Consider the following 16,446-nt stretch of genomic DNA (forward strand, 5'->3'; position numbering starts at 1 on the left):
CATCTACATGATGTATTGTTACACCATGTAGGAGCAGTATAGACCTAGTCTGTTCATTATATACATCTACATGATGTATTGTTACACCATGTTGGAGCAGTATAGACCTAGTCTGTTCCTTATATACATCTATATGAGGTATTGTTACACCTTGTAGGAGCAGTATAGATCTACTGTAGCTAGCTGCTAATTTAGATGTAGTAAGACTTAATTAATGAAACTGCCTTAAAAATATGCTGTGGTAAACATGTTTTATTCGCACTAATCAATCAACACATTCCTGTCTTTGTATGTCTCAATATAATGGTATTATTTAATTAAATCCATTTAAAATAATCTTTGTCTGAAAATAAAATATGATCCTCAATTGCGTTTCCCACTCCAGTCAGCAGACGGCGATGTGCGTCTTTCGGGCGTTGCTGCTAGCGTGACGTATAATCTAGTGGACGGTTCTTCATAAACAGTTCGTCAAACACCTCGGTAGCTTGCTATCCAACATAGCCGAAATATTCCAGCTTTTTATACGCTTTCGGCGTATATTAGCTAATGTGTTTTAGACACACTTCTGTCGTATCTACTTGTTAACCTATTTAATTTAATATTACGTAATTGTTTATTAGTCAGCTATAGTAGCTGGCTGGGTAAGTTAGCACTAGCATGGTCACTAATGATAGCTGGCTAGCTAACATCCCCGAACATGAGCTCCCTAAACTTCTCCCCTCCTGTTAAAGAAGAGGAAGTCTGCTGGACGGAGGAAGAGGGTCTGTGGCTGAACGTTGTGGTGAAAGAGGAGGAAGAGGATGTCAAAATACAAAAACAAGTAGAGGGTGAGGCTGTTACAGTGAAAGAAGAAGAGAAAGACTCGTTCAGAGTGAAAGAGGAGGATGTTACAGTCAAAGAGGAGGAAGAGAAAGAGGAGGATACAGTTTTTGGAGTGAAGAAGGAAGGGGAGATTACTATCACATTGAAAGATGAAGATGAAGAGGAGGAGATAGGATATCTGATTAACACCAGTAAGTACTTCCTTAAATCGGCATTTAACTTTGGATATTCGGAGTTGGCTCGTCAATACCTCTTCAATGAAGGACCCTAGGATGATGACCGATGTCTACAATCAGACGGCGCAGAGAGCAAGCTACCCCTTGTTTTTTCCGTTCTGTTTCCAAAAAGTGACTTAACATATATATTTAAGAAGGGTCTATCTGCTGACCGCAGACTGGGGGGCACGGCATGTAGTGATTTTTGTGTAGTGATGATTTACTACACACTGTGCCATGTGAGAGTTGAGTTGGCTACACCAAAGATTATGGATATACTAACAAGATGTCTCTCCGACCAAACAAGGGAAGTCGTTGTCCACAAAGCGGCACTGAGGGTTCTCTAGCTCCCGCCTCCCCTTTCTTTGGGTATACTTCTTATTATTGTCATCCATTGTAATCCACAGACATGAACACACCATTCTATACAGTCCACCTGGTAGAAGTTCGTATCTAACAGATGAAAATCTCTTTTAGGAACTTAGAAAGAGGGGGAGTCTACAGCTGCAAAAACTAGGATTGTGCCTTTGGCTTCTGGACAACGAAATAAAGTGGATATGAAAACCAATAGAACAGGAGAGAAATGGCATAGTGGTGGGTCCAATAGAACAGGAGAGAAATGACATAGTGGTGGATCCAATAGAACAGGAGAGAAATTACATTGTGGTGGATCTAATAGAACGAGAGAAAATTACATAGTGGTGGGTCCAATAGAACAGGAGAGAAGTGGCATGGTGGTGTGTCCAATAGAACAGGAGAGAATTGACATAGTGGTGGGTCCAATAGAACAGGAGAGAAATGGCATAGTGGTGGGCCCAAGAGGTAAATAAATTGAGATACATTTGCCCAAATTATATAATAACTCCTGTCTATACAGAAAGAAAGAAAATCCTTTACCAGAAAGTGTGACGTTGCCACAGAGGAATCAGGGATCATTAGCTTCTTTAAAAAAATAGCTGTGTATGGTTTCAAATCACAAGCTTGTAGGCTTATGCCTATTTGGGCAGTGTGTGTGGCAATAGGCCTCGCTGATTACGGAGTTGCGGCTGTCAGTGAAAAGCATCTCAAATAGGTATGACGATAATGTCTCTTGAGTATAATTTAAAATGTTGAGACAAGAAGAAGGGGTTGTGTGGTGAAGATATAGGTGAGTCTCTTTAGAAAAAGTGTAGTACTGTAGAAACACCCTCCGACATGAAGGGCTTCCCCAGTATAGTACTGTAGAAACACCCTCCGACATGAAGGGCTTCCCCAGTATAGTACTGTAGAAACACCCTCCAACATGAAGGGCTTCCCCAGTATAGTACTGTAGAAACACCCTCCGACATGAAGGGCTTCCCCAGTATAGTACTGTAGAAACATCCTCCGACATGAAGGGCTTCCCCAGTATAGTACTGTAGAAACACCCTCCGACATGAAGGGCTTCCCCAGTATAGTACTGTAGAAACACCCTCCGACATGAAGGGCTTCCCCAGTGTAGTACTGTAGAAACACCCTCTGACATGAAGGGCTTCCCTTGTGTAGTACTGTAGAAACACCCTCCGACATGAAGGGCTTCCCCAGTATAGTACTGTAGAAACACCCTCCGACATGAAGGGCTTCCCCAGTATAGTACTGTAGAAACACCCTCCGACATGAAGGGCTTCCCCAGTATTGTACTGTAGAAACACTCTCCGACATGAAGGGCTTCCCCAGTATAGTACTGTAGAAACACCCTCCGACATGAAGGGCTTCCCCAGTATAGTACTGTAGAAACACCCTCCGACATGAAGGGCTTCCCCAGTATAGTACTGTAGAAACACCCTCCGACATGAAGGGCTTCCCCAGTATAGTACTGTAGAAACACCCTCCGACATGAAGGGCTTCCCCAGTATAGTACTGTAGAAACACTCTCCGACATGAAGGGCTTCCCCAGTATAGTACTGTAGAAACACCCTCCGACATGAAGGGCTTCCCCAGTATAGTACTGTAGAAACACCCTCCGACATGAAGGGCTTCCCCAGTTTAGTACTGTAGAAACACCCTCCGACATGAAGGGCTTCCCCAGTATAGTACTGTAGAAACACCCTCCGACATGAAGGGCTTCCCCAGTATAGTACTGTAGAAACACCCTCCGACATGAAGGGCTTCCCCAGTATAGTACTGTAGAAACACCCTCCGACATGAAGGGCTTCCCCAGTATTGTACTGTAGAAACACCCTCCGACATGAAGGGCTTCCCCAGTATAGTACTGTAGAAACACCCTCCGACATGAAGGGCTTCCCCAGTATAGTACTGTAGAAACACCCTCCGACATGAAGGGCTTCCCCAGTATAGTACTGTAGAAACACCCTCCGACATGAAGGGCTTCCCCAGTATAGTACTGTAGAAACACCCTCCGACATGAAGGGCTTCCCCAGTATAGTACTGTAGAAACACCCTCCGACATGAAGGGCTTCCCCAGTATAGTACTGTAGAAACACCCTCCGACATGAAGGGCTTCCCCAGTATAGTACTGTAGAAACACCCTCCGACATGAAGGGCTTCCCCAGTATTGTACTGTAGAAACACCCTCCGACATGAAGGGCTTACCCAGTATTGTACTGTAGAAACACTCTCCGACATGAAGGGCTTCCCCAGTATAGTACTGTAGAAACACCCTCCGACATGAAGGGCTTCCCCAGTATAGTACTGTAGAAACACCCTCCGACATGAAGGGCTTCCCCAGTATAGTACTGTAGAAACACCCTCCGACATGAAGGGCTTCCCCAGTATAGTACTGTAGAAACACCCTCCGACATGAAGGGCTTCCCCAGTATAGTACTGTAGAAACACCCTCCGACATGAAGGGCTTCCCCAGTATAGTACTGTAGAAACACCCTCCGACATGAAGGGCTTCCCCAGTATAGTACTGTAGAAACACCCTCCGACATGAAGGGCTTCCCCAGTATAGTACTGTAGAAACACCCTCCGACATGAAGGGCTTCCCCAGTTTAGTACTGTAGAAACACCCTCCGACATGAAGGGCTTCCCCAGTATAGTACTGTAGAAACACCCTCCGACATGAAGGGCTTCCCCAGTATAGTACTGTAGAAACACCCTCCGACATGAAGGGCTTCCCCAGTATAGTACTGTAGAAACACCCTCCGACATGAAGGGCTTCCCCAGTATTGTACTGTAGAAACACCCTCCGACATGAAGGGCTTCCCCAGTATAGTTCTGTAGAAACACCCTCCGACATGAAGGGCTTCCCCAGTATTGTACTGTAGAAACACCCTCCGACATGAAGGGCTTCCCCAGTATAGTACTGTAGAAACACCCTCCAACACCAACATGAAGGGCTTCCCCAGTATAGTACTTTAGAAACACCCTCCGACATGAAGGGCTTCCCCAGTATAGTACTGTAGAAACACCCTCCGACATGAAGGGCTTCCCCAGTATAGTACTGTAGAAACACCCTCCGACATGAAGGGCTTCCCCAGTATAGTACTGTAGAAACACCCTCCGACATGAAGGGCTTCCCCAGTATAGTACTGTAGAAACACCCTCCGACATGAAGGGCTTCCCCAGTATAGTACTGTAGAAACACCCTCCGACATGAAGGGCTTCCCCAGTATAGTACTGTAGAAACACCCTCCGACATGAAGGGCTTCCCCAGTATAGTACTGTAGAAACACCCTCCGACATGAAGGGCTTCCCCAGTATAGTACTGTAGAGACACCCTCCGACATGAAGGGCTTCCCCAGTATAGTACTGTAGAAACACCCTCCGACATGAAGGGCTTCCCCAGTATAGTACTGTAGAAACACCCTCCTACATGAAGGGCTTCCCCAGTATAGTACTGTAGAAACACCCTCCGACATGAAGGGCTTCCCAAGTATAGTACTGTAGAAACACCCTCCGACATGAAGGGCTTCCCCAGTATAGTACTGTAGAAATACCCTCCGACATGAAGGGCTTCCCCAGTATTGTACTGTAGAAACACCCTCCGACATGAAGGGCTTCCCCAGTATTGTACTGTAGAAACACCCTCCAACACCAACATGAAGGGCTTCCCCAGTATAGTACTGTAGAAACACCCTCCGACATGAAGGGCTTCCCCAGTATAGTACTGTAGAAACACCCTCCGACATGAAGGGCTTCCCCAGTATAGTACTGTAGAAACACCCTCCGACATGAAGGGCTTCCCCAGTATTGTACTGTAGAAACACCCTCCGACATGAAGGGCTTCCCCAGTATAGTACTGTAGAAACACCCTCCGACATGAAGGGCTTCCCCAGTATAGTACTGTAGAAACACCCTCCGACATGAAGGGCTTCCCCAGTATAGTACTGTAGAAACACCCTCCGACATGAAGGGCTTCCCCAGTATAGTACTGTAGAAACACCCTCCGACATGAAGGGCTTACCCAGTATTGTACTGTAGAAACACTCTCCGACATGAAGGGCTTCCCCAGTATAGTACTGTAGAAACACCCTCCGACATGAAGGGCTTCCCCAGTATAGTACTGTAGAAACACCCTCCGACATGAAGGGCTTCCCCAGTATAGTACTGTAGAAACACCCTCCGACATGAAGGGCTTCCCCAGTTTAGTACTGTAGAAACACCCTCCGACATGAAGGGCTTCCCCAGTATAGTACTGTAGAAACACCCTCCGACATGAAGGGCTTCCCCAGTATAGTACTGTAGAAACACCCTCCGACATGAAGGGCTTCCCCAGTATAGTACTGTAGAAACACCCTCCGACATGAAGGGCTTCCCCAGTATTGTACCTTAGAAACACCCTCCGACATGAAGGGCTTCCCCAGTATAGTACTGTAGAAACACCCTCCAACACCAACATGAAGGGCTTCCCCAGTATAGTACTTTAGAAACACCCTCCGACATGAAGGGCTTCCCCAGTATAGTACTGTAGAAACACCCTCCGACATGAAGGGCTTCCCCAGTATAGTACTGTAGAAACACCCTCCGACATGAAGGGCTTCCCCAGTATAGTACTGTAGAAACACCCTCCGACATGAAGGGCTTCCCCAGTATAGTACTGTAGAAACACCCTCCGACATGAAGGGCTTCCCCAGTATAGTACTGTAGAAACACCCTCCGACATGAAGGGCTTCCCCAGTATAGTACTGTAGAAACACCCTCCGACATGAAGGGCTTCCCCAGTATAGTACTGTAGAAACACCCTCCGACATGAAGGGCTTCCCCAGTATAGTACTGTAGAAACACCCTCCGACATGAAGGGCTTCCCCAGTATAGTACTGTAGAGACACCCTCCGACATGAAGGGCTTCCCCAGTATAGTACTGTAGAAACACCCTCCGACATGAAGGGCTTCCCCAGTATAGTACTGTAGAAACACCCTCCTACATGAAGGGCTTCCCCAGTATAGTACTGTAGAAACACCCTCCGACATGAAGGGCTTCCCAAGTATAGTACTGTAGAAACACCCTCCGACATGAAGGGCTTCCCCAGTATAGTACTGTAGAAATACCCTCCGACATGAAGGGCTTCCCCAGTATTGTACTGTAGAAACACCCTCCGACATGAAGGGCTTCCCCAGTATTGTACTGTAGAAACACCCTCCAACACCAACATGAAGGGCTTCCCCAGTATAGTACTGTAGAAACACCCTCCGACATGAAGGGCTTCCCCAGTATAGTACTGTAGAAACACCCTCCGACATGAAGGGCTTCCCCAGTATAGTACTGTAGAAACACCCTCCGACATGAAGGGCTTCCCCAGTATTGTACTGTAGAAACACCCTCCGACATGAAGGGCTTCCCCAGTATAGTACTGTAGAAACACCCTCCGACATGAAGGGCTTCCCCAGTATAGTACTCTAGAAACACCCTCCGACATGAAGGGCTTCCCCAGTATAGTACTGTAGAAACACCCTCCGACATGAAGGGCTTCCCCAGTATTGTACTGTAGAAACACCCTCCGACATGAAGGGCTTCCCCAGTATAGTACTGTAGAAACACCCTCTGACATGAAGGGCTTCCCCAGTATAGTACTGTAGAAACACCCTCCAACACCAACATGAAGGGCTTCCCCAGTATAGTACTGTAGAAACACCCTCCGACATGAAGGGCTTCCCCAGTATAGTACTGTAGAAACACCCTCTGACATGAAGGGCTTCCCCAGTATAGTACTGTAGAAACACCCTCTGACATGAAGGGCTTCCCCAGTATAGTACTGTAGAAACACCCTCCGACATGAAGGGCTTCCCCAGTATAGTACTGTAGAAACACCCTCCGACATGAAGGGCTTCCCCAGTATAGTACTGTAGAAACACCCTCCGACATGAAGGGCTTCCCCAGTATAGTACTGTAGAAACACCCTCCGACATGAAGGGCTTCCCCAGTATTGTACGGTAGAAACACCCTCCGACATGAAGGGCTTCCCCAGTATTGTACGGTAGAAACACCCTCCAACATTAAGGGCTTCCCCAGTATAGTACTGTAGAAACACCCTCCAACATGAAGGGCTTCCCCAGTATTGTGCTGTAGAAACACCCTCCAATATGAAGGGCTTCCCCAGTATGGTACTGTAGAAACACCCTCCAACATGAAGGGCTTCCCCAGTATAGTACTGTAGAAACACCCTCCAACATGAAGGGCTTCTCCGGTATAGTCCTGTAGATACACCCTCCAAGGATAATTTGTCTTTCTGATTTTGAATTGTAAGACAAAATTATTAGTCCATACTGCTGTAACCCATAGTAACATATTAGATAACATTCACAACATGGAACAACAGTAACCATAGTAACATTTTTTCCCCAAAAGAAAAAAAAACAAAAGGAAGTTTGTTCTGAAGTGTCTGTCCTCTATCTGAGAGAGAATAAAAAATGTTTTTAACCCCTTATTTATGTCACTAAAGTCTTTCCACATTTTGTTACGTTACAGCCTTATTCTACAATGGATTAAATAAATACAAATCCTCATCAATCTACACATAATACCCCATAATGACATCACAATACCCCATAATAACAAAGTGAAAATAGGTTTTTAGAAATAAAATCACATTTAATATAAAGAAAAAACAAATACCTTATTTACATAATTATTCAGTCCCTTTGCTATGAGTCTTGAGTTCTTGACTTGAGTTCAGGTGCATCCTGTATCCATTAATCATCCTTGAGATGTTTTTACAACTTGATTGGAGTCCACCTGTGGTAAATTCAGTTGATTGGAAATTATTTGGAAAAGCTCACACCTGTCTGGCTACCACAGCATTCTGCAGCATTTTGCTACACTCGCATTAACATCTGCTAACCATGTGTATGTGACAAATAAAATTTGATTTGATTTTGAAGCGATACGCCATCCCATCTGGTTTGCGCTTAGTGGGACTATCATTTGTTTTTCAACAGGACAATGACCCAATACACCTCCAGGCTGTGTAAGGGCTATTTGACCAAAAATGAGAGTGATGGAGTGCTGCATCAGATGACCTGGCCTCCACAATCACCCAACTTCAACTCAATTGAGATGGTTTGGGATGAATTGGACCGCAGAGTGAAGGAAAAGCAGACAACGAGTGCTCAGCATATGTGGGAACTCCTTCAAGACTGTTTGAAAAGCATTCCAGGTGAAGCTGGTTGAGAGAATGCCAAGAGTGTGCAAAGCTGTCATCAAGGCAAAGGGTGGCTACAAATATATTTTGATTTGTTTACCACTTTTTTGGTTACTACATTATTCCATATGTGTTATTTCATAGTTGTCATGTCTTCACTATTATTCTACAATGTAGAAAATAGTAAAAATAAATAAAAACCCTTGAATGAGCAGGTATGTCTGTAACCGATGTGAAATGGCTAGCTAGTTAGCCGTGGTACGCGCTAATAGCGTTTCAATCGGTGACTTCACTCGCTATACTGTTACATTGATGCTGTTGACCCAGATCACTTTTTGCTGCGGAAAAGGAGGAGGTCAAAAGGGGGTGAGTGTAAACGATGCGATATGGCTAGCTAGTTTGCGGTTCTGCGCGCTAAAAGCGTTTTAATCGATGACGTCACTTGCTCTGAGACCTTGAGATAGTCGTTCCCCTTGCTCTGAAAGGGCCGTGGCTTTTGTGGAGCGATGGGTAACGATGCTTCGTGGGTGAATGTTGCTGATGTGTGCAGAGGGTCCCCGGATCGGGCGAGGGGACAGAAGCTATACTCTTACATGTCCAAACTTTTGACTGGTACTGTATATCTCATTAATGTTTTTACATTCAGTTACAAAAAGTAACTTTCTTACCACTTCTTCCATAGTCAAACATGTAAGGAAAGATTGTTTTTAAATCAAAAGGGATGCTGTAAAAATAGTTTTGAATTCAAATGGATTTACCCAGCCTACAAAGCACTACAGCCACTCTGTGATGACCAGTTCTGCTCTTTTATTGAGGGATATAGTCTAGATTACACCTCATAGGAAGATACTAGATACTGTTTGTCTTTGGCAGGAGAGAGACCAGACTCTCACTATGACAGCAGGAAGAGTCCTTCAGGGAAACAAGACCCAGAGACACCCAAACCAGCGAGACAACACCACTGCTCCCATTGTGAAAAGAGTTTGCTGGTTAGGGAACCTAAAACGCCATGAGAGGATACACACAGGAGAAAAGCCATACCACCGCTTCCAATGTGAAAAGAGATTTTCCAGATCAGGGGACTTAAAAGCTCATGAGTGAATTAGTGAATAGACACAGAGCTTAATGTGAGTTTCCTTGAGTAGCACTCCTGATCTTGCGCTGATAGTGCACTGTAATATTCAGAATACATTGTAAAAATCTAAATTCTTCGCTCACCATTTTTGCTCCAGGCAGATATACTACATTCATAACTAGCGGTTTCCTCATCAGGAGGGAGGTGTTTCTGCAATCAAATTGTGTGCGCATCGCCCTCGTGCTGCAATTTTAGCAAACACAGAAAGGGGCCGATATTGGAGACCAAAAGTCGTCTGGCACAGTGCTTAGGATTTCAACAACTTGAATAACTTATTTCTGGCCTACAATCATCGATGTTGCTACTAATTTGAAAACAAGACAAACTAGAACTTTCTCACTTGACTGTCTTAAGACAATTGTCAAATAATTTTAACATTCATTACAGATGTCAATTGTTGTACAACATCTTGGCTACGCTGTTGGCATCACCTTTTACTATGCTGTTGTGGTCCTTTAACCATCTGCCTGACTCTGTTCACACAGGAAAGAGAAGTGTCTATCTTGGATCCTCTGGGGAGCCTCAACAACTTCATGATGGTGACAAGGCAGAGAAAGGTCTCTCCAGATCTGAACTCCTCAAGAAGTACCAGCAGAGACCCACAGGGAAAAAATCTCACTGCTGCTCTGACTGTGGGAAGAGATTCACCTCCTCAGCAGGCATTACAATTCATCAAAGAATCCACACAGGAGAGAAACCTTATAGCTGTGATCAATGTGGGAAGAGATATCTCACATGTAGCAGTCTAACTAAACACCAGAGAACACACACAGGAGAGAAACTTTTTAGCTGCTCTGACTGTGGAAAGAGTTTTGTTTCTTCAGGATGTTTAGAATCACACCAGAGAACACACACAGGAGAGAAACCATATAGATGTGATCAATGTGGGAAGAGTTTTGTTACTTCTAGCAGTCTGACTAAACACCAGAGAACACACACAGGAGAGAAACCGTATAACTGTAAACAATGTGGGAAGACTTTTAGTCAGTCATTCAGCCTGATATCACACCAGAGAACACACACAGGAGAGAAACCTTATAGCTGTGATCAATGTGGGAAGAGTTTTGTTACTTCTAGCAGTCTGACTATACACCAGAGAACACACACAGGAGAGAAACCTTATAGCTGTGATCAATGTGACAAGAGATACTCTAGTAAAAGATCTCTGATCAAACATCAGAAAAAACATACATGAAGGAGTTGTTTCACGATATCAATGAAATAAAATCTCAAAATGTAGAATGTTTTAACATTGTAGTAGGAGTATTTTAATGAAGTCACAATGTAGAACCCTAAACGTTTGCCCCCTGTTCAATTGATTTCAGTGTGATATGGATATTAGCCTCGGGAAAAATCCAGGCTTTGAAATGGAAGAGTACTATTTATGTGGTCTAACAAAAAGTGACTAACAAAAAAAGAGTGGTGTTGCACTTACCGCGTTGGCGACCCACTTGAATCAATATGTAGCTAGCTGTTTTCTACAAGTTGTCTTCTAACCAGTGATGTACACATTATTCCCAGATTCCGTGTGGTTTTTGAGCTGTTAGTTTGATGAGTAATGACAAATAAGTGTTCCATCTCTCCAAAATGTAGCTGACTGTCTTCTGCAGGTTGTCCTCCAACCAGTGAGGTAACAGGTAACTAATTTCCAGGTGTTTTTTTTTGTTTGTTGTGTTAGCTTCAACAGCAGTACAACCTGATTTCCCTACTAATCGAAATCAGTGATTTATTGCTACTTGTCAAAACAAGTGTTTCTGGTGCTTGTGCAGTTTATAAGGTGCTTGTTTAATAAATAAAAGTAATATGGTTATTGTGGCAGATGTGTTTATATTGTACATTTCATGTTTAGGTTTTCAATATATCACAACCTGTTTCTGCATGTTGGTTATTGATTTGGACACGTTAAAACTGACATTGGGACTATCGGTTGCAGGAATTAAATTCCTATATGTTTTAATACCCAATTAAAATGAAACACTGTCAATTTCTAAGAATTTGTAAGACTCTTATTTGCATAAAATGGACAGAGACCAGTCTCAAAATCAATCAGCAGCGTTTATTCTCGAGAGTACTGAACATGATACAGTTTACCACAGGTTATAAACTGAAAATTACGTCATTAGTTTCCGTACTTTCCCGTCTCATCTCCACTCCAGTACAATGGCTGTATAGTTCTCAAGCCTTCCCACATCGTAGATGTGTAGATAAGCATTCTAGCCAGTCTGACTATAAGTTCATTCATTTCTACCAAGGAACAGACAGTCATTGTTCTAATTCTTGATTATATGTACACACATTATATTCAGTACAAGGATTAAAAGAAAATTCAGACATCTATACAGTAACATAATAGTATTCTGATTAGTCAGTCCTGATTGAAATGTATACATAATTAGTCATTATTGATAAAAAATCCCTTAACACTATCCCACCAAAATAGCTAAATGTTGACCAATATACGTTCGGTTTTAGTTGAAAAGATGTAATTTTGTCAATGACTTTAAAACAACTTCATTTCAACGTACTTGCAGCCTATACACATGGACCCAGAATAATACATTTGCCAATAATCAATTTTATTAAGAAACTTATGTCACTCCAGTATTTCTTGACATAATTCAAACGCAAATAGTCTTCAGGGAAGTCTGTTGTACAACTGAATGAGTCTTCCGCATTTAACCCAACCCCTCTGAATCAGAGAAGTGTGGGGGGGTTGCCTTAAATCGACGTCCACGGCGAGATAACTGCCTTGCTAAATAAACAACAGATTTTTTACCTTGTCAGCTCCGGGATTCAGATCCAGCAACCTTTCGGTTACTGGCCCAACGATCTAACCACCTGCCTCTACTGAAGAAGCATGTCTCAAATCACCTCATATTTCAAACATTCAGCCTGACAAAAGATACATGTTTTTATTATTCCATGCTGCACCATACCACGGGACGGTTGAGCTAACCTAGGCTAATGCGATTAGCATGACTTTGCAAGTAACAAGAACATTTCCCAGGACATAGATATATCTGATATTGGCAGTTTGCAGTTAGATTAACAATAATTTAAGCTATGTCCAATTTACAGTAACTTTTAAAGTGAAATAATACCATGCTATTGTTTGAGGAGAGTGTATAATTTTGAACATAAACTTATTAATAAACATATTAGGCACATTTGGGCAGTCTTGATACAACATTTTTACAGAAATGCAATGGTTCATTGGATCAGTCTAAAACTTTGCCCATACACTGCTGCCATCTAGTAGACAAAATCTAACTTGCACCTGGGCTGGAATAATACACTATGGCCTTTCTCTTGCATTTCAAAGATGTTGGTACAAAAAAATACAAAAGAACGGTTGTTTTTTATTTGTATTATATTTTACTATTCTGTTATATTCTCCTACATTCCTTTAACATTTCCACAAATTTCAAAATATTTCCTTTCAAATAGTACCACGAAAATGCATATTCTTGTTTCAGGCCTGAGCTACAGGCAGTTAGATTTGGGTATGTCATTTTAGGTGAAAATTGAAAAAAGGGGTGTATCCTAAGTGAATTATTGCCAATACATATGAACAAAGGGGTGTACATTTGGTGTTGATATTTTATATTTACAATTCATGTAATATTTAGCAATCATGATTATTTATGTAACCAACTGACAATTTTTGGGTACAAATTATATTGACATTGTTGCCCTGCTTTTAGAATATCAGGGTTCATTCTCAGATATACCAACCCAAATGTACTAGAGCATGACATTGGGGACTGGGCCCCGATCCAACAACATACCTATCTAGTGAACCCTGAAAAGAGAGAGAAGCTGTGCAGTGAGGTGGAAAGTTACTACAGATATTGCAGGAGTTCCCTCTTGAAATCAGACCGTGGTAAGGACAACTTGGTTGCACAAATTCTCAATGGTGGGCAGTCAAAAATGTTTTGTGTTTAGCTAGTGCGTTGCCATGGATCACAATTTATTTTGACTGCACGTTATTCCGTATTGGAGATGAGTTCTAGAAGCTAATGAGATTTAGGAAGAAGAGAGTTCTAGAAGCTAGTGAGTTTTTCCAAAAATAAGATTATAGAAAAATAAAAAATATTACAAAAAAAGCTTTTTCTTGTTTTTAATTGGTGACAGCCAGGAGAAACCATGTTTATATTGGTGAAGCATTGTAATTGATTATAATGTGAAATGGAAGTTGTTTTCTGTTGGTAGTGAGCAAACTTGTCCAACTAAATATAGAATATATTTGTTGTCTTAAAGGGGAAGGTGTTACAGGCTTTGGTTTTTCCATTTATGTTTTGAGGTTGGACTTCAGCACGTATAGCTCGTATAGCTCGTTAGCACGTATAGCTCGTTAGCACGAATCTCACTGTACCTTCTCCGCTGTGCAATCTGGTTTCCGAGCCGGGCACGGGTGCACCTCAGCCACGCTCAAGGTACTAAACGATATCATAACCGCCATCGATAAAAGACAGTACTGTGCAGCCGTCTTCATCGACCTGGCCAAGGCTTTCGACTCTGTCAATCACCAAATTCTTATCAGCACTCAGTAGCCTCGGCTTTTCTAATGACTGCCTTGCCTGGTTCACCAACTACTTTGCAGACAGAGTTCAGTGTGTCAAATCGGAGGGCATGTTGTCCGGTCCTCTGGCAGTCTCTATGGGGGTGCCACAGGGTTCAATTCTCGGGCCGACTCTTTTCTCTGTATATATCAATGATGTTGCTCTTGCTGCGGGCGATTCCCTGATCCACCTCGACACAGACGACACCATTCTGTATACTTCTGGCCCTTCCTTGGACACGTGCTATCTAACCTCCAAAACGAGCTTCAATGCCATACAACACTCCTTCCGTGGCCTCCAACTGCTCTTAAACGCTAGTAAAACCAAATGCATGCTTTTCAACCGCTCGCTGCCTGCACCCGCACGCCAGGCTAGCATCACCACCCTGGATGGTTCCGACCTAGAATATGTGGACATCTATAAGTACCTAGGTGTCTGGCTAGACTGTACACTCTCCTTCCAGACTCATATCAAACATCTCCAATCTAAAATCAAATCTAGAGTCGGCTTTCTATTCCGCAACAAAGCCTCCTTCACTCACGCCGCCAAACTTACCCTAGTAAAACTGACTATCCTACCGATCCTCGACTTTGGCGATGTCATCTACAAAATAGCTTCCAATACTCTACTCAGCAAACTGGATGCAGTTTATCACAGTGCCATCCGTTTTGTTACTAAAGCACCTTATACCACCCACCACTGCGACCTGTATGCTCTAGTCGGCTGGTGCTCGCTACATATTTGTCGCCAGACCCACTGGCTCCAGGTCATCTACAAGTCCATGCTAGGTAAAGCTCCGCCTTATCTCAGTTCACTGGTCACGATGGCAACACCCACCCGTAGCATGTGCTCCAGCAGGTGTTTCTCACTGATCATCCCTAAAGCCAACACCTCATTTGGTCGCCTTTCCTTCCAGTTCTCTGCTGCCTGTGACTGGAACGAATTGCAAAAATCACTGAAGTTAGAGACTTTTATCTCCCTCACCAACTTTAAACATCTGCTATCTGAGCAGCTAACCAATCGCTGTACTGTACATAGTCCATCGGTAAATAGCTCACCCAATCTACCTACCTCATCCCCATACTGTTTTTATTTATTTACTTTTCTGCTCTTTTGTACACCAGTATCTCTACCTGCACATGACCATCTGATCATTTATCACTCCAGTGTTAATCTGCTAAATTGTAATTATTCGCCTACCTCCTCATGTCTTTTGCACACAATGTATATAGAGACTCTTTTTTATTTTTTTCTACTGTGTTATTGACTTGTTTATTGTTTACTCCATGTGTAACTCTGTGTTGCTGTCTGTTCACACTGCTATGCTTTATCTTGGCCAAGTCGCAGTTGTAAATGAGAACTTGTTCTCAACTAGCCTACCTGGTTAAATAAAGGTGAAATAAAAAAAAATAGCTAGTTAGCGCGTGTAGCTCGTTAGCGCCTATAGCTCGTTAACACGTAGGACGTACTGATTGGTGTTAGTCAGTATGTGTTACACCTGTGCTAGCTTGTCCATCTCGTTAGTGGGAAGATGTTTCACCTGAGCTGGTCCAGGTGCTAATTAAGAGGGCCTGGCCCAGTGGTCCAGTTGTCTTGATAGATGTGGAGAGTCAACACCTTTAGTTGCTCCACCTTTTTGGTTAAAGATGTTTTCATTTCAGGTTGAAGCTTCTTTCTGAAGAGAGCTTATTTTTTGAAGAAGAAAAATGAATACAAACAAGCAAACCTGGTCGGTTCCGGGGATTGGTATAGCAAATACCGTAAGATTTTCATGGACTGAAAAGGAGATGGAACCTTGGGGCAGGGAAACTTTTGGAAGGACCATATTGATGGGATGCCTCAGGATAGAGGTGAAGGAAGTACTCTGCATTCAAGGCAACCCAAATGAAAAGGGTTTTGATGTGACGTTTCACAAGCAAGAGAAACATGATGATGTATTGAAGATGGCAAAGGAAGCGGAAAGAAAAGGACCCCTGTGCCATTATGCGGTGACCAGCCTGGCAAAGAACAACTTCAGGGTGGTCACCGTAAACATGTACAATCCGCACGTGAAGGATGAAGAAGTGAGGGCCTTTCTGGGGAGATACATGGACAATGTCTCCTCAGCGAGGTACCTCAGGGACTCCCTGGGTTTCTGGAACGGGAGGAGA

The 16,446-nt window shown here is 43.3% G+C and overlaps 1 protein-coding gene across 2 annotated transcripts; it reads left to right on the plus strand.

Moving 5' to 3' along the window:
* Nucleotides 1-411: 411 nt before the first annotated feature.
* Nucleotides 412-11,725, plus strand: LOC110521941 (uncharacterized). 2 transcript variants are annotated; one of them, XM_021599917.3, is made up of 2 exons: nt 412-1,013; nt 10,220-11,725. In XM_021599917.3, the coding sequence occupies exons 1-2, from the start codon at nt 698-700 to the stop codon at nt 10,927-10,929; spliced, it is 1,026 nt and encodes a 341-aa protein (XP_021455592.3). In that variant the 5' UTR covers nt 412-697; the 3' UTR covers nt 10,930-11,725. The 2 variants fall into 2 exon arrangements, with proteins under 2 accessions (XP_021455592.3, XP_036831391.2); XM_036975496.2 differs by lacking the exon at nt 10,220-11,725 and adding an exon at nt 8,397-8,614 and having other exon boundaries at nt 435-1,013.
* Nucleotides 11,726-16,446: the final 4,721 nt, after the last annotated feature.

Source organism: Oncorhynchus mykiss, chromosome 4 (genome assembly GCF_057628025.1).
Source record: "Oncorhynchus mykiss isolate SJ-2025 chromosome 4, ASM5762802v1, whole genome shotgun sequence".
Lineage (NCBI taxonomy): Eukaryota > Metazoa > Chordata > Actinopteri > Salmoniformes > Salmonidae > Oncorhynchus > Oncorhynchus mykiss.

Coding starts and splice junctions, on each gene's coding strand:
- LOC110521941 (XM_021599917.3), top strand. CDS start 698: ATGAGCTCCCTAAACTTCTCCCCTCCTGTTAAAGAAGAGGAAGTCTGC. Junction 1,014..10,219: donor AGGATATCTGATTAACACCA/GTAAGTACTTCC, acceptor CTGTTCACACAG/GAAAGAGAAGTGTCTATCTT.